Genomic DNA, 18,405 nt, shown 5'->3' on the forward strand with positions numbered 1-18,405 from the left:
AAAGGCAAGAAGTTTCCTCTAGCTTCCCAGCAGTTGGGAGTGCCTGAAGTTCTGGCCTCTGCTCTAGCTTCTCTTAACACACTAGAATAACATTGTGTCAGTGCTGTAAGGAACTAAGTTCTCAGTAGTCCAATCACACTCTGAGCACTCCAAAAAGCATCATAATATGGCCTGCATGATGGGATAACACAAGCATTATTCACCACTCCACCCCTTCTCCCAAACCCAAGTTCAAAACCTAGTCAGGGCGAATAATCAACAAAGGGAGCAGGACACCCAGATTTTGATCCTTTGAGCTGATGTAAGGGAATTCAAGCCATTAGATATTTTTGCTGGGGCTGCATTCAAACATTAGCACCATGTGAAGAGACATTGATCTCTGACCAATTTTCAAAACTATCATAATGATAAAATTAAGTAGATTTTTATCCTACTCTCACTTCACCCCAATTTTCTTTTAGCTATTGCAGGCCTGAAAGTGTAGGCTCTAGCCAAGGTGCTTACTTCTTTCTAACCAGCCATCCCTCACAAGTCAATATACTGGGGTAATGTGCTATTAAAACATGATTACGAGGGTGGTACAGGGGAAAGTAGGGTCTCATGAGAATGGCATTATACCCATTTCCAGTCTCATCTTACCTAATTTCTACACATTTACTTTCCAGCAGAGGCCACTTGTTATATTCTGTTCTACTAAAGGTCATCGACCTGAAACATTAACTGCTTCTTTCTCCATAGATGTTCTAAGATCCACTGAGTATTTCTAGCATTTTGTGTTTTATTTTAGATTTCCAGCATCTGCAGTATTTTACTTTTGCATCATTGTTTTATGGTCAGGGACTAAGTCCTAGCTGGTTTCTTTGCCCATCCTGAACTTGGTGGTGTTGAAGTTAATTGGAGTGTAACTACTACCAACCAAACAAATACAGGTACCAGCTAACTCAGCATGGACTTGTGATGTTCTTGGTGGTATATGGCTCACTGGCAATAGGAGGGTGGAGTATAAAAATAGGAAAGTCTTGCTACAGTTGTACAGGGCATTAGTGAGACTGTAACCAGAGTATGGTGTGCAGTTTGGTCTCCTTACTCAAGGAGGGATATAATTGCATTGGAGGACATTCAGAGAAGGTTAACTAGGCTGGTTCCTGGAATGAAGGAGTTGTCATATGAGGAAAGGTTCAGCAGGTTGGGCCTATACTCGCTGGAGTTTAGAAGAACAAGAGATTATCTTATTGAAGCATATTAAATTCCCAGTAGATGCTGAGAAGATATTTCCCTTGTGTGGGAATCTAGAACTAGGGGTGCAGTTTAAAAATAAAAAAGGTCTCTCATTTATGATGGAGGCAAGGAAGAATTTTTTCTCTCAGACAGTTGCTAGTTTTTGGAACTCACTACTCCAGAGAGCAGTGGAGGCTGAGTCATTAAATGTATTCAATGCTGAGTTAGACAGATTTTTGATCTACAAGGGAGTCAAGGACACAATCAGATCAGCCATGATCTTACTGAATAGCAGAGCAGGCTGGATGAGCCAAATAGCCTACTCCTGCTCCTATTTCTTATGATCACACCACATGACATGTTTCCTCACTGAGCTATTAGGAACCACAGGACAATTTTTTTAAACAAAGTATTCAAAAAAAGTACAAATTCTTTGTGAGATACTGTTAGCAGATAGTAATGTCACTTCTTCAGCTACTCACAATAATATCTGAACTTAAGTGTTGCTGCAAAAGGAGACATGCTGTTGAAACTTTTCATCTTGCATTCATCAGGACAGATGCAAGAATACCAAATTTCAAAGGGAGCAACAATTTACACTACCTGAGCAAAGGGTACTGATTGATTGGCAAGTTGGCTCTGATTGGTTGAGGTGTTGCCATCGAGAATGCAGCATGGAACTATTGTCCCACAGACTGTTTAATTCAAAAGAGGCACAATGCCTAGACACGTTCCTTTTGCCTGAAGAGAATATATGCAGCTTCTAGAAACAATCAGCACCTTTTGCTCATGCACTATAAATTTTTGCTCCCTTTAAAGTTAGGCAACTGGCATGATGAGTGCAAGACGTAATGCTTCAACAGCATGTCTCTTCTTCAGCAACACTCAAGTTCTGTAGTACAAGGGATTATTAATAGCTGAACTGTAAAAAAAATTCAATCAACACATGAGCCAACTTTCTAAACTTGGGGAAATGCAGCCCAAATTACATTACTGTTTAATTCCTGTATCCTTATAACCAAGATGATACAATCATTTCAAGTTCTTTCTGCCTCCAATTAAAATCCTTTTGACAATAATTATACTTCCATATGGCTGGCAAAACTACAGTGAACAGGAACCAGATTATGCCAGGAGCTTCTAATCTGTGTGATGTTGATCAAAAAACTCAGATTAAGACTCAGACATATCAGACAATCTTCAGTTAATCAGCCTGATAATAATATATTCATTCTTGGTGGTTGGAGTTGGTAAAGGTCTAGTCAACTCAACTTTGGGAGTTATCTACAGTATACCCAAATTAGTGAAAAAATATTGGATGGCCACTGTAAGTGATAAAAGCTGCAGTGTTGGTACTAAGAATTGGTTTATGTCAAAGAATGAATCTTTTTACAAAATATTCTTTCATGGGATATGGATGTCGCTCACAAGACCAGCATTTGTTTCTCAACCCTCACTGACTGAGTGGCTAGCTCGGCCATTTCAAAAGGCAGTTAAGAGTCAGCTTAAGAGTCAGCCACATTGCTTGTATCTGGAGTCAGATGTAAGCATAACCAGGTAAGGATAGCAGATTTCTTTCCCTAAAGGACATTAACAAACCATTTGCATTTTTTAAACAATGACAATCTCATGGTCACCATTTCTGAGTCTAGCTTTCAATTCCAGACTTGGTTAATTGAATTTAAATTTCACCAGCTGCCATGTTGGGATTTGAAACCATGTCCCTAGGGCCTGGGCCTCTGGATTGCTAATCCAGTGACATTTATCACTATACCACCATTGTCCCCTAATAGATGACGTTAATGATGTCAGCTGATGAGAGCAAGTATCATTGACATTATATCGAAGACCGATGGCTGCTGTAGTTAGGCACTATGTAACAGTTACATCAACAATGTTAATTATTCGCAGCATGCGAGCAATTTGTTTAAATGCATAGGCCCTTTAATTTGTCTGTGCAGCTATGTATGCATGGTAACTTAAAGGGCCAATGTGTATGTGGTCTTCGCAGGAACTTCTGGATTGTTGCACAGCTTAGAGGAAACATTAATCATTAGTATGAAACACTGAGCTTCACCTGCAGATCAGTTGCTCTACTTCACTGTTGATAGTCAGATGTGGCAAATGCAGCCAGATTGATTGTTCAATTCAACTCTGTAATACTGTTGGTGTCTAGTAGACAGGTAGGTGAGCGGTTTGACAGTTGTGTTATTTCAAATAAGTAGCTAATGAAGGCCACAGAAAAAAAATAGCACTTTTGCTGAAGTTTTTTTCAAACTTGGCCATCTCTTTGGCTAGAAAGCAAAGGGTCTAGGACAGATGATTTTCATTTTCAGTAAAAACTACCATATTTCAGGAAGTATAATTTTGTGCTAAAGATGTCACTGATGGGTCAGTCTGGTATTGTGGGCATTTTTGCTGAAATATATCTTACAGGTTTTAAAAATGTTGCCATGGAGACTACAGCAATAAGTAAATACATTGTTCACTAGTGCACTCTGTCTTTATATTGAGAATCATTTAATGTTTTGCAAATGCGTCCAACACAGTAACAATAATCATGATGAAGACTGATGCTTATAAGAGTGAATGAATTTTAATTATTTGAAAAATCAGGCAGAGTGCAGTACACGGTCTACATATCAGCAACATTAAAAGTATCCAATAATCAACTTCCCAAGAAAGTGTAGATAATGCAAAATGGACAATGCTTGGAAAGCTTTAGAACCATAGAAAAGTTATGGCACAGAAAGAGGCCATTCAGCCCATTGTGTCTGTGCCGGCCAAAGAAAAAAAAGAAACTAGTCACTCACTTAATCCCACTTTCTAGCACCTTGTCCGTAGCCTTGCAGGTTACTGCATTTCAGGTGCAGATCCATGTATCTTCCAAATGAGTTGTGTTTCAGCTTGAACCACCAATTTAGACAGTGAATTCCAGGCACCCACCACCCCCTGGGTGAAAGGTTTTTCCTCATGTCCCCTTTAATCCTTCAGCTAGGGAAAGCAGGTCTTCTTGTCTACCCTATCTCGGCTCCTCATAATTTTGTATACCTCAATTAGGTCACCCTAAGCTTCCTCCGTTCTAAGGAAAACAACACTAGCCTATCCAATCTTTCTTAATAGCTGCAATTCTCAAGTCCTAGCAACATTCTTGTAAATCTCCTCTGCACTCTCTCCAGATAAATTATGCCCTTCCTATTATGTGGTGACCAGAACTGTACACAAAATTCCAGCTGTGGCCTTACCAGGGTTTTATACAGTTCCATCCCTGCTTTTGTATTGTTTTGACCAGTCCCTGGGCCAGGTCCCTCAAATTGTTAACTTCCTGAATGGGGCCCCAATTTTGTTATGCTCCCAGGCAAGGAGGAATGAGCTGGCTCCTCTTCTTTATTCAACCCCCTTGGTTGTTGACAACAACGTTAACTTAAAAGGGATACCTTTTCCTTGTCCAAATGTATTTACGTTTTAGAAGGAGCCAATTTAACCAGACACTTTCTTGAGTCAAAGAAAGAGCAAGTTTGTTAGTTACTGAAAACCAGAAAAAGATAATAAAAACACAACACACATACACACAGATCAGAAATAAAAAGTTGAGTCCAAATTAAAGTTAAAAAATAGACATGAATGCAAAGACACTGAGCAGAATATGGCTGAGAATGTAACCACTTTCTGGAAAATTCCTGTGTGGATCTTACTTGACCACTAATCAATCTTTGACTTGTCCGTGAGGAGCAGATAGTGAAACGTTGCAGCCGTTAGGTTGGGTGATTCTGGTAGAACTGAATTTGGCACTTGGTTCTACAAGCTGGCTGAAGAAGCTGTCCCATTTCCTTTTTGTGTGTGTGAGACAGGAAGACAGAATCTGTGTTCTTTTAACTCAGACCTTTTCCACATTCTGGGATATAACTCAACAGGAGATGAATTACAGGAGATTATAGTTCAGTCTTTTGCATTTCATCTCTTCCTTTCAAGTGTATGTCCGAAGTTGGCCTTGATACCTTTTCAGGCACGACATTCAATGTTTTTGAGAATCATCGGTCAAGTAAGATCCACACAGGAATTTTCCAGAAAGTGGTCAGTGTCTTTGCATTCATGTCTATTTTTAGAAAACGCATATCCTCCTTATAAAGTTCAACATATGTAATTCAGGGCTGTAATCCACTGTTGACAGTGTTCAATACTTCATCCAATAATGCAAAACATTCCGTATGCTTTCTTTACCATTTTATTCACTTGTCCTTCCACCTTCAGGGACCTGTGGACATGCACTCACTTCCTCAACCCCTCTCAATACTCTTCCATTTATTGAGTATTCCCTTGCTTTGCGTGCCCTCCCCAAATTCATTACCTCACACTTCTCTGGATTGAATTTCATCTGCCACTTTTCCGCTGACTCAAAACCATTGATATCATTCTGGAGACAACAGCTATCCTCTTCATTATCAACTACATGGCCAATTTTTGTGTCATCCACAAATTTCACAAGCATGCCTCCCACATTTAAGCACTAATCATTAATATAAATGACAAGTAGCAAGGGCCCCAACATTATACCCTGTGGAACGCTACTGGAAACTGTATTATGTAATATGATTTGCATTTGACTGCATACTAAAACATTATTGGATGACTACTGTCACATTCTAATATAGCTAACAAACTATTCCTCATTCACAAATGAATGCAGAAGCAAAAGACAAAGCTGAAGCAACCAATTCAATTCACTCCACATGATATCAAGGGATGGCTAAAGGCACCAGATACTACAAAGGCTATGAGCCCTGACAACATTACAGCAGTAGGACTGAAGATTTGTGCTCCAGAACTAGCTGTGCCCCTCGCCAAGCTGTTCCAGTACAGCTACAACACAGACATCTACCCGCAATGTGGAAAATTGGCATGTCCTGTCCACAAAAAGCAAGACAAAACCAACCTGGCCAATTACCACTACATCAGTCTAATCTTGATCATTAGCAAAGTGATGGAAAGTGTCATCAACAGTGCTATCAAGCAGCACTTACTCAGCAATACCCTGCTCACTAATGCTCAGCTTGGGTTCCAGCAGAGCCACCCATTACAACTTTGTTCCAAATATGGACAAATGAGCGAAATTCTAGAGGTAAAGTGAGAGTATTTGCCTTTGACATCAAGGAAGCATTTGACCAAGTATGGCATCAAGAAGCCCTAGCAAAACTGGTGTCAATGGGAATCGGGGGGAAATTCTCCATTGGTTGAAGTCACACCTAGCACAAAGGAAGATTGTTGTGGTTTTTGGAGGTCAATCATCTCAAACCCATATTACCACTCCAGAAGTTCCTCAGGAAAGTGTCCTAGGCTCAACCATCTTCAGCTGCTTCTTCAATGACCTTCCCTCCATCATATGGTCAGAAGTGGAATGTTCGCTGATGATTGCACAATCTTCAGTACCATTCACGACTCCTCAGAAACTGAAGCAGTACAAGTCCATATGCAGCAAGACGTGGGCAACACTCAGGCTTGGGATGACAAGTGGCAAGTAACATTCACACCACACAAATGCCAGCTAATGACCATCTCCAACAACAGAGAATCTAAACATCTCCTCTTGACATTCATTGACATTATCTTCACTGAATCTCCCATTATTAACATCCTGGAGATTACCATTGACAAGAAACTGAATTGAACCAGTCATATAAATACTGTGCCTACAAGCCCAAGTCAGAGGCTGGGAATTGTGCAATGAGCAACTCACCTCCCAACTCCCCAAAGCCTGTCCACCATCTACAAGGCACAAGTCAGATGTGTGATGGAATACTCTCCACTTGCCTGGATGAGTGCAGCTCCAACAACACTCAGGAAGCCTGACACCATCCAGAACAAAGCAACCTGCTTGATTGGCATCCCATCCACCACCTTAAAAACATTCTCTCCCTCCACCACCAATAAACAGTGGCAGCAGTGTATACCACCTACAAGATGCACTACAGCAACTCACCAAGGGTCTTTCAACAGCACCTTCCAAACCCATGACCTCCAGCACCTAGAGGACAGCAGCAGATGCAGTACCCCACCAAGCCACATAAGATCCTGACTTGGAACTATACTGTCATTCCTTCATGGTCACTGGGTCAAAATCCTGGAATTCCCTCCCTAACAGTACTGTGGTGCTCCTGCACCAAATGCACTGCAGAGGTTCAATTAGGGATGGGCTATAAATGCTGGCCTAGCCAGCAACACCCACATCCTGTGAAAGAATTTTAAAAAACCAAGTACAAATGTTCCCACACATAAATGTTAATTTAGCAAATCACAATAGCTTCGAGCACTCTCAACCCAGATCAGGGGTTGTGGATTCCAGCCTCTTAACAACTTGAGTATACAATCTAGACTGATACTCCAGAACAGTACTGAGGGAGCACAGCGTTGTCAGAGGTGTCACCTCTTGGATGACATAAAGAAGCTAAAGGAGCAGACAGGGATAAATATTTGCCAGGCTGCAAAGAAGGGCACACTCTTCTTCAAATTATGCCATGGAATCTATAGGACCACTGGTCAGGACAGAGGGAGTTTTACTTAACATCTCTATAAGATCAACTCTTCTGAAAGATGACACTCTTGTTGTTTTTCAAAGACTTTGCTGGAATTGAGCATTGCCACGTTTATTGTTATTTCACAACTACTGATGTTAAGGCTTACTTCAAAGATGGAATGAAACTTCTAATTGGCTCTCACCAATTGCATTTCTATAAAGCTACCTTTCAGGCAGAGGCAGAAAGTCTACCAGAACAATGTCTATTTGGTGGTGTTGATATGTTCTTCCTAGTTTATCACAGGAAGAATGATCCATTCAGAAGTGATGGCTGAGACATTAAAGAAACAAATCCCTAGGCTATTTCATGTTCCAAAGACATGAAAGAGATCATAAACTATTTAAATCAAACCTTACTTTCTGCTTATTTTAAAAATAGACTTTCCTAGACCAAAACATGGCTGCTACAGGTCACATGATTTGCAAATTGGCTGCAGTTCTTGAAACTTCCAATAATAGTTATAGGACTAAAGCTCAATCCTCAACCTTGCAGAATCTCACACCTATCATTGCATGGACCCATTGCAATCAACAAAACCAGGGACCAGCAGAGAGTGTATCACCCCAGCCTGGACTTATAACAAAGGGAGAGCCATTGAAACTCATTATACCTGCAGAGGTGCTAATAGACACCATCTATCTCTTAAGGTGGATAATGGATTTTGTTTAGAAGCACAGAAGCTGCTTGTTAATCTCAAATTGACTCATCAATATGCAACAACACACGACCTAAGCTCACTTGACGTTTCAGATGTTTTAATCTTACATTCTGAGACTCCCAACTCAGTCTGCTGTTAACCTCCAACACCCAAACCAGGACTCCAAACCAACGAAACCTATCTGGAGTCTAATCCACCTTGAAGCTGGTTTCCCTGGAAGATTCCTGCCATCGCCTTCAGAGCAGATCAAGACTTCGCATACCAACCTCAATGGACTGCATCACCATCAATATTAAAGGAATTCTGCAATGTTGCTTTCAGCTAGCTATACCTGTCTGAACTTCAACTTCTATAAGAAGGAATCTTCACTAGACTAACCTTCTGGAATCTGGCATTCACATGAATTAACATCCATATCCTTGATTCCTTTTCTTTTCAATTATTCATGGACCCAATCTCTGTGGTATTGTGGAATCCATCACAGAGATAGAGAATTTCAATTCCAAAGAATCTCAGGTACAATAGCATCGACTTCTGGAAAAGACAGATTATAGTTTAAAAAAGACTGTCTACAGAAACTGCAGTGGCCTCAACCCCACTGGAATTTTAAGTCCATCGTGGAAAAAATCTGCCTCAGCCACGAATAACAGTGAAGGACTCATAAATAGTAGACTCTTTTTTTTAACCTATTACCACGGAATCTTAATGTAACCAAAGAGTTAACCTCCTCTACTGTATAACCTGTAATTTACGCTTGTGCGTGTTTGCATGTTGTGAAGTCAGGGCATGTGTTCACCCTTTTAAACCTCTTTATATCTTTAGCTAGGTGGGTTTTTAGCACAATAAAACCTAACCCCTATGTGTTTAAATTCAAGAAATCCTGATGCATGGAGTAATTTGCAATCAGCACATAAACGGTTAAGTACAGGCACTGAATTGATACCTGCATCCTGGTGAATATTTATTCCTTGACCATCACTGCCAAAAACAGACAATCTGCTCATTTCCTCTCCAAGTCATTCACCATCCTGACTTGGAGATATATCACCATTCCTTCACTGTTGCTGGGTCAAAATCCTAGAACTCCCTTCCTAACAGCATTGTGGGTATACCCACACCACATGGGCTGCAGAGGTTCAAGAAAGCAGCTCACCACCACCTTCTCAAGGGCAACTAGGGATGGGCAATAAATGCTGGCCCAGTCAGTGAAGCGCACATCCCATGAATGAATTTTTAAAAAATTATGAAAAGCCCTGTAACGATCAATCGTGGAATAGGAAAGAAAGGCCACGTCCCGGCACATGTTCTCACCAGTCACAACAAGAGTTATGCTCATATGTTCTTATATACTCTCAAAACAAAAACTTACCTAGTGTTAGGGGTCCCTTATCTTATAAAGGAATAATCTTTGTGAGTGACTAGATATGTTTGAGAACCTTAGGAAAAGGCTATTATAAAAACTTAGCTCCATTTCCTGTAGTTAAACGTTCATCACTGCGCAGTCATTAAAGGATTTCAATGTCCATTTTTAGAAAGTTATGGAGCTTCAAACAATAGAGAGGGGAGTGTCAAAATTTCCAGTGTTGCCAACTGCAAACGTAAACTTGCTTCTAACAAACAGCCATCTCAGAGATTTCAAAGTAAGAGTTCTCTTTACCAGGAAGAAATGCAGTGTTAGAATTATTTTGAGTTACCATAAGATCTCTCATACAATTGCTTATGGGTAGTCTAGAAAACAAATTTGTATAGTGAATGGAACATTGGGAGGGGAGCTGGAGGAATTAGAGCAATTACTCAATAAACAGCGAAGGGAGTCAGGGACCCAGAACAATCACTCAAACCTGGAACTGAAACAAACCTCAAGTTGAGCAAAAATATTCCAAGGGAGTCTCCTATTATCCGGCAATTGGGAGCTATAAAGTTGAGAACTAAAGTGCAGCAGAGGAGACGAGTGTAGGCCCGAAAATGGCAGGGTCAGTTCTATAAAGCACAATATTGTCCAATAAGTCATATTTGCACAGTGTTTGCATATATATTTTTACCTTTCTATACTTCTGTTGGCAAAATGGTAATATGTAATCTTTTAGTCAGTGCTGGTTGAGGAATAAATGTTAGCAAGGAAAACTCCTTAATTCTTCATTAAATGGTCAATGCAAGCAGAACAATAAGCTTGGTTTATCACACTTGAAAGCCAACATACCTCTGACAATACAGCACTCTGTCAGAGCCACGCAGATATGTTAGCTCAAGTCCCAATTGACGTCACAACTTTCTGACTCAGAGGGGAGAGTTCTACCACTGAGCCAAAAGATGAGGCACACCTAAAGACATTATGGTTACAACTTACATCATGCCCATTAAAGCAAAAAAGTGAAAAAGTTTTAACTTCAGATGTAGCTTTTTCTCAATTCATTCATGGGATATGAGCATCACTGGCTAGGCCAGCATTTACTGCCCATTCCTAATTGCCCTCAAGTAGGTGCTGGATGAGCTGTCTTCTTGAACCGCTGCAGTTCCTGTCGTGTAGGTACACTCACGGTGCTGTTAGGGAGTTCCAGGATTATGACCCAGCAACAAGAAGGAATTGCGATATATTTCTAAGTCAAGACAATGAGTGGCTTGGAGAGAAACTTCCAGGTGGTGGTGTTCTCATCTATCAACTGCACTTGTTCTTCTAGATGGTAGTGGTCGTGGGTTTGGAAGGTGCTGCCTAAGGAGCCATGGTGACTTCCTGCAGTGCATCTTGTAGATGATGCACACTGCTGCTATTCTGTGTGCAGGTGGTGGTGGGAGTGAATGTTTGTGGATGGGGTGCCAGTTAAGAGGGCTGATTTGTCCTGGATGGTGACAAGCTTCCTGAGTGCTGTTGGAGCTGCACTCATCCAAGTGGTAAGTAAGTCACGTCCTCAGATACTGAAGCAGTCCATGTCCAAATGGCAGCAACACCTGGACAATATCCAGGCTTGGGCTAAGTGGCAAATAACATATAGAATCATAGAGGTCTGCAGCACAGGAAAAGGCCCTTCGGCCCATCAGGTCTGAGGAGTATTCCATCACACTCCTGACTTGTGCTTTGTAGCTGGTGGGTAGGCTTTGTTGAGCCAGGAGGTGAGTTACTTGCGGCAGGGTTCCTAGCCTCTGACTTGAACTTACAGCCACAGTATTTATATGGCTAGTCCAGTTCAGCTTCTGGTCAATGGTAACCCCCAGGATGTTGATAGTGGGGGATCCAGTGATGGTAATGCCATTAAATGTCAAGGGAAGCTGGTTAGATTCTCTCTTGTTGGAGACGGTCAATGCTGGCACTTGCATGGCACATAGAATATAGGCATAGAATATAAGAGCAGGGAGGTTATGATGGAAATGTATAAAATGCTGGTTAGGCCGCAGCTAGAGTATTACATGCAATTTTGGAATCCGCATTATAGGAAGGATGTGATTGCACTAGAGAGAGTGCAGAGGAGATTTACCAAGATATTGCCTGGGCTGGAGAGTTTTAGTTATGAGGAGAGATTGAATAGATTTGGGTTATTTTCCTTAGAGTGGAGAAGATTGAGGGGGGACATGAATGAGGTGTATACAATTATGAGGGGCATAGAAAGGGTAGAGAGGAAGGAACATTTCCCCGTGGTGGAGGGATCAATAACCAGGGGGCATAGATTTAAGGTAAGGGGCAGGAGGTTTAGAGGGGATGTGATGAAAAATGTTTTCACCCAGAGGGTGGTGGGAATCTGGAACTCATTGCCTGAAAGGGTGGTGGAGGCAGAAACCCTAACATTTAAGAAGTATTTGGATGTGCACTTACGATGCCATGGCATACAAGGCTATGGGCCTAGTGCTGGAAAATGAGATCAGGATAGTTAGGTACTTGTTTGACTGGTGCAGACACGATGGGCCAAAGAGCCTTTTTCTGTGCTGTAGACCTCTGTAACTCTATATGTTACTTGCCACTTAGCCAAAGCCTGGATATTGTCCAGGTGTTGCTGCCATTTGGACACAGACTGCTTCAGTATCTGAGGAGTCGTGAATGGTGCTGAACACGTCAGCAAACATTCCCACTTCTGACCTTATGATGGAAGGAAGATCATTGATGAAGCAACTGAAAATGGTTGGGCTGAGGACACTACCCTGAGGAACTCCTGCAGTGATGTCCTGGAACTGAGATGATTGACCGCCTATAACTGCAACGACCTTCCCCTGTGCTAGGTATGAGACCAATCAGCAGAGAGTTCCCTCACCGCCGCACACACCCCCCGCCCCCCCACAAACCCCCGCTGATTCCCACTGACTCCAGTATTGCTAGGGCTCCTTGATGCCACACTCAGTAAAATGCTGCCTTGATATCTAGGGCAGTCACTCTCACCTCACCTCTGGAGTTCAGCTCTTTTGTCCATGTTTGAACCAAGGCTGTAATGAGGTCAGGAGCTGAGTGGACCTGGTGAAACACAAACTGGATGTCCACCATTACTCTCCACCGTCTGGCTGAACTTGTTCTCTAACTGAACAATTTCTCCTTAAACTCCTCTCACTTCCTCCAAATAAAAGGTGTGGTTATGGGTACCCATATGGGCCCCAGTTATGCCTGCCTCTTTACGGGGTATGTGGAACATTCCTTGTTCCAGTCATACTCAGGCCCCCTCCCACAACTCTTTCTCCGGTACATCGATGATTGCTTCGGTGCTGCTTCATGCTCTTGTCTGGACTTGGAAAAATTTATTAGTTTTGCTTCCAATTTCCACCCCTCCATCATTTTCACGTGGTCCATCACTGACACTTCCCTCCCGTTCCTTGACCTCTCTGTCTCAATTTCTGGTGATGGACTGTCCACCAATATTCATTACAAGCCTACCGAACTCCCACAGCTACCTCGACTACAGCTCCTCACACCCTGCTTCCTGTAAGGACTCCATCACATTCTCTCAGTTCCTTCGACTCCATCACATCTGTTCTGATGATGGCGCTTTCCAAAACAGTTCCTCTGACATGTCCTCCTTCTTCCTTAACCGAGGTTTTCCATCCACCGTGTCCGGCCCATCTCCCGCACATCCGGCCTCACTCCTTCTTCTCCCTCCCAGAACCATGATAGGTCCCCCTTGTCCTCACTTATCACCCCACTAGCCTCCACATTCAAAGGATCATCCTCCGCCATTTCCGCCAACTCCAGCATGATGCCACCACCAAACACATCTTCCCTTCACCAACCCCCCCCCCCCGCCCACAGCGGCAGCATTCCGCAGGGATTGTTCCCTTTGGGACATCCTGGTCCACTCCTCCATCCCCCCCAAAACTCAACCCCCTTCCATGGCACCTTCCCATGCAACCGCAGAAGGTGTTACACCTGCCTTTTTACTTCCCCCCATTTCATCGTCCAAGGGCCTAAACACTCTTTTCAAGTGAAGTAGTATTTCACTTGCACTTCCCTCAATTTAGTCTACTGCATTCACTGTTCCCAATGCGGTCTCCTCTACATTGGAGAGACCAAACGCAGAGTGGGCGACCGCCGCAAGCATGACCCAGACCTCCCTGTCGCTTGCCATTTCAACACCCCACCCTGCTCTCTTGCCCACATGTCCGTCCTTGGCCTGCTGCATTGTTCCAGTGAAGCTCAACGCAAACTGGAGGAACAGCACCTCATCTTCCGAATAGGCAATTTACAGCCTTCCGGACTTAATATTGAGTTCAACAATTTCAGATCACGAACTTTCTCCTCCATCCCCACCCCCTTTCCGATCCCCCTTTTTTCCAATAATTTATATATTTTCAAAATATTTTTACTTTTCCTATCTATTTTTAAATCTATCGTTTTATCTCCACTTTTTAGCCCATTTTGATCCCTTCTCCCCACCCCACCCCCACAAGGGCCATCTGCCACTTGTTTGCCTTGCTTTCTACCCTTAATGTTACCATTAGCACATTCCTTAGATAATATCACCAACATCAACACCCCTTTGTCCTTTTGTCTACGACATCTTTGGCAATCTCTTCTTTGCCTCCACCTATCACTGGCTATCTATCCAGCTCTATCCGTCCCACCCCCCTCTACCTGCTTATATTTCACCACATTTCTATACTTCTTTAGTTCTGATGAAGAGTCATCTGGATTCGAAACATTAATCGTGTTCCTCTCAGCAGATGCTGTCAGACCTGCTGAGTTTGTCCAGCTATTTTTGTTTTTGTTTCAGATTTCCAGCATCCGCAGTATTTAGCTTTTATTCAAGAGTAGACTGATGGGGCAGTAGTTGGCCAGTTTGGATTTGTCCCACTTTTTGTGTACCGGACATATCTGGGCAATTTTCTAGATTGCTGGGTAAATTCCAGTGGTGTAGCCGCACTGAACAGCTTGGCTAGGGGTGTGGCAAGTTCTGGAACACAAGTTTTTAGTACTATTGCCGGAATGTTGTCCGGGCCCATAGCCTTTGCAGTATCCAGTGCCTTCAGCCGTTTCTTGATATCACGTGGAGTGAATTGAATTGGCTGAAGACTGGCATGTCTGACACTGGGGACCTCCAGAAAAGGCCGAGATGGATCATCCACTCGGCACTTCTGGCTGAAAGTTGTTGCAAATGCTTCAGCCTTAACTTTTGCACTGAGGATGGGATATTTGTCAAGCCTTCTCCTCCAGTGAGTTGTTTAAGTGTCCATCACCATTCATGACTGGATGTGGCAGGATTGCAGAGCTTAGATCTGATCTGTTGTTTGTGGAATCACTTAGCTCTTTCTGTCACTTGCTGCTTATGCTGTTTGGCATGCAGGGAGTCCTGTGTTGTAGCTTCACCAGGTTGACACCTCATTTTTAGATATGCCTGGTGCTGCTCCTGGCATGCCCTCCTGCACTCCTCATTGAACCAGGATTGATCCATTGGCTTGGTGGTAATTGTAGAGTGGGGGGATATGCCAGGCCATGAGGGGCTGGTATATTGCAACCAGCAGGAGGTTTCCTTGCCCATGTTTGACCTGATACCATGAGACTACATGGGACCCAGAGTCGGTGGTAATTACTCCCAGGGCAACTCCCTCCTGACTGCATACCACCATGCCACCACCTCTATTGGGTCTGTCCTGCTGGTGGGACAGGACATGCCCAGGGATGGTGATGGTGGAGTCTGGGACATTATCTGTAAGGGATGACTCTGTGAGGATGATTATGTCAGGCTGTTGCTTGACAAGCCCCCAGATGTTAGTAAGGAAGAATTTGCAGGATCGACATGGCTGAGCTTGCCATTGCCATTTCAGGTGCCTAGGTCGATGCCAGGTGGTCCTTACTGACTTTCCAACAGTTTGATGCAACTGAATGGCTTCCTAGGCCTTTCCGGAGGGCAGTTAAGAGTCAACCACATTGCTGTGGGTCTGGAGTCCCCATACAGGCCAGACCAGGTAAGGGCAGTAGATTAGTAAACCAAATGGGCTTTTACGACAATTTACAATGATTTCATGACTTTTAATTCCAGGTTTTTATTGATTGAATTCAAATTCCACCGTCTGCTGTGTGGGACTTGAATCCAGGTTACCTAGCCTTACCCTGTATCTCTATCCCATCAACAATACCACTCTGCCACTGCCTCCCCAGAGAACCCCAAAAAGTAGTAAGCACCATTAATTTCATATATTTTCTTGACTACTCCTTTAAATAAAATATTGCACTGCCTTAAATTATATCCAACCAAAATGGCATCACTGAATTATACCTCTCCTGCACTTGATGATAAACGTATAATGGAATGCGAGTACTGGTAACTATGTAGCCAGGTGATAGAAGTGAAGTAGACTCCATCTGTACCTTGCATTTGGCTGAAATTCAACCCAGTTCACTCACAAGTGAAAATTCTACCACTGAACCACCATGCTCCAGCATCTTGTGTGTATCCTGCAACCTGGGGCAACTTTGATTGCATTGTTCTATGTTTTATAACCCTTTTAAAGACTGATGCTTCTCTGTCACTTTTTAACACCCATTAATGTCCCACAACCTATGGGTCCACTAATTAGGTATGGCCTTGCTACCGCCTCTACTGGCAGATACTGTTTGCACCACGATAACAAGAGGTCCTTCCTTTCCTTCCAAAGTGCTATAGCCAGGGTTTTGTTGGGCTGATGGCGGTCTCGCCTACCAGTCGAAGAACTGTTGGGGAAGACCCATAAGTTCCATGGAGAAGGCCCGATGGAATCAAGTGCCTTTCAGGCACCTAATCGGCCACCGTCAGGCCTTCCCTGCGATTGCAATCGCTGGTGACTGAAGTCCCGACTGCCAAGAGCTGCTGGCCAATCAGAGGCTGGCAGCTCACAGAGTTGTATAGAGCAGATGGGAACCATTTGGCTTGTCATTATCACTAGTGAGTAGGCCTAAGACTGCGGAGGGCCCCAAGGCCACACATGAGTGAGGGAAGGACGAGTATCACAGGAGAGGAGGGATCAAAGACAAGGACAGGGGAGTGGCTTTCAGTAACCTCCTGCCTGCCCGATGCTGTGTCCCTCAATCAGGCACAGTGTACTCAACCATGGGGGATCCATCCTGGGAAGCCATTGGCAAACCCAACAGGGTTCGCTGGGTAGCCTTTCAAGGGTGCAGCATACCAATACGGTCTCCATTTAATCACTGAGCTACCATTGAATTGTGATGGGCTCAGGGATAATGGGTGTGCATTAGCTCATTAATGAGCTTAACTGACATCTTGCCACCGGTGGCTGGGAATCCGCATCAGCCCCTTCTGCCCTCCCACTTAATTGAGGGAGGTTTTCCCCATTGTCAGGAGACTGACACTGAGCCTCTTTCACAATTAAGTGGCCCATCCACCAGGTTTTCCCCCTGCGATGGGCTGCACTAAATCCAGGCCCATGTTTCATCCAACACGTTCAAAAAAGGTTGACATTGTAGAATCGTTATGGCACAGGACGAGACCATTCAGTCCATCATGTCTTCACCAGCTCTCCAAATGAGCCACTCTTTAGTGTCATTGTCCTGCCTTCTCCCTCAACCCAGCACATTTTTCCTTTTCAGGTAACAGTCTAATCCCTTCTGAACGCCTCGATTGAACCTGATTCCACCACACTCAGGCAGTGCATTCCAAATTCCAACCACTCACTGAATGAAAAAGCTTTTTCTCATATTGCTTTTGCAAATTACTTTAAATCTGTGCCCTCGAGTTCATGATCCTTTTATGAGTTGGGAACAGTTTCTCCCTCTCTACTTTGTCCAGGCCCCTCATGATTTTGAATACCTCTGCCATCTGTTACGATCCTGGCATGCCTGATCCCAGAGTGGAACCCAGCTTGACAGGTTCTAACTTTTATTTCTTTATTTAGATACATGGAGAATAGCTACTGAACAGAGGCACAGGGGTCAGCTGATGAACTTTTAACAAAAGAATAAAACATTTATTTGACAACAAAAGATGAACTACACTACAATACTCCTTGACCCACTATACCTTTACAGATGTATACTGATTTGTAAGGATACACAAGTTATAAAAGCTATCTTATACTCTAATGTTCACAGTAAGTACACAGTCCATGTAAATCTATGGCACCCTGTGGTCAGACACACCACACTCTGAAATCAAGTGAGAGGTGCCACCTCAAACAGATGCTATGGATCTCTCATCAACTCCCCCCAGATGCTTGTCACACTGAGAGCCAACTGGTCTCAATGAATTCCGTACTTCACATGAGGGTTCCCAATCCCTACCCTCCAAGACCTCGCCTTGGAATCTTCTCCCAAACTGATGCTTTCTCTCAGACACCTTCCCCGCATACTCCGTCTCTCTAATTCAGCTGTCAACAATACACCACTGCTTCACATGCCCATAGCAAAGCGTTAAAGGCCTTCAGTCTTCTCTGTGGACCTTCTTGCCTCTTGCAAGCTATTCTCACTTTAAATCTTTCTGCAGCTTTTGTTTCTCTAAATCTGAAGAATAGAGCCTTTCTCTCTGCCCCTCACTCTTATCTTCACTTAACAAG

The 18,405-nt window shown here is 43.3% G+C and overlaps 1 protein-coding gene across 10 annotated transcripts in view; it reads right to left on the minus strand.

Moving 5' to 3' along the window:
* Positions 1–18,405, minus strand: part of cast (calpastatin) — a 228,683-nt gene that overhangs the window by 208,072 nt on the left and 2,206 nt on the right. Inside the window, exon 2 of one of the 10 annotated variants that reach the window (XM_041185930.1) lies at positions 8,827–8,982. The exons of the other annotated variants lie outside the window; for them this stretch is intronic. Within the exon in view, the coding sequence (XP_041041864.1) occupies positions 8,827–8,859 (33 nt within the window). The 5' untranslated portion in view covers positions 8,860–8,982. The remainder of the gene's footprint in view (positions 1–8,826; positions 8,983–18,405) is intronic. 10 annotated transcript variants of the gene reach the window in all.

Source organism: Carcharodon carcharias, chromosome 4 (assembly GCF_017639515.1).
Source record: "Carcharodon carcharias isolate sCarCar2 chromosome 4, sCarCar2.pri, whole genome shotgun sequence".
Classification (NCBI taxonomy): Eukaryota; Metazoa; Chordata; class Chondrichthyes; order Lamniformes; family Lamnidae; genus Carcharodon; species Carcharodon carcharias.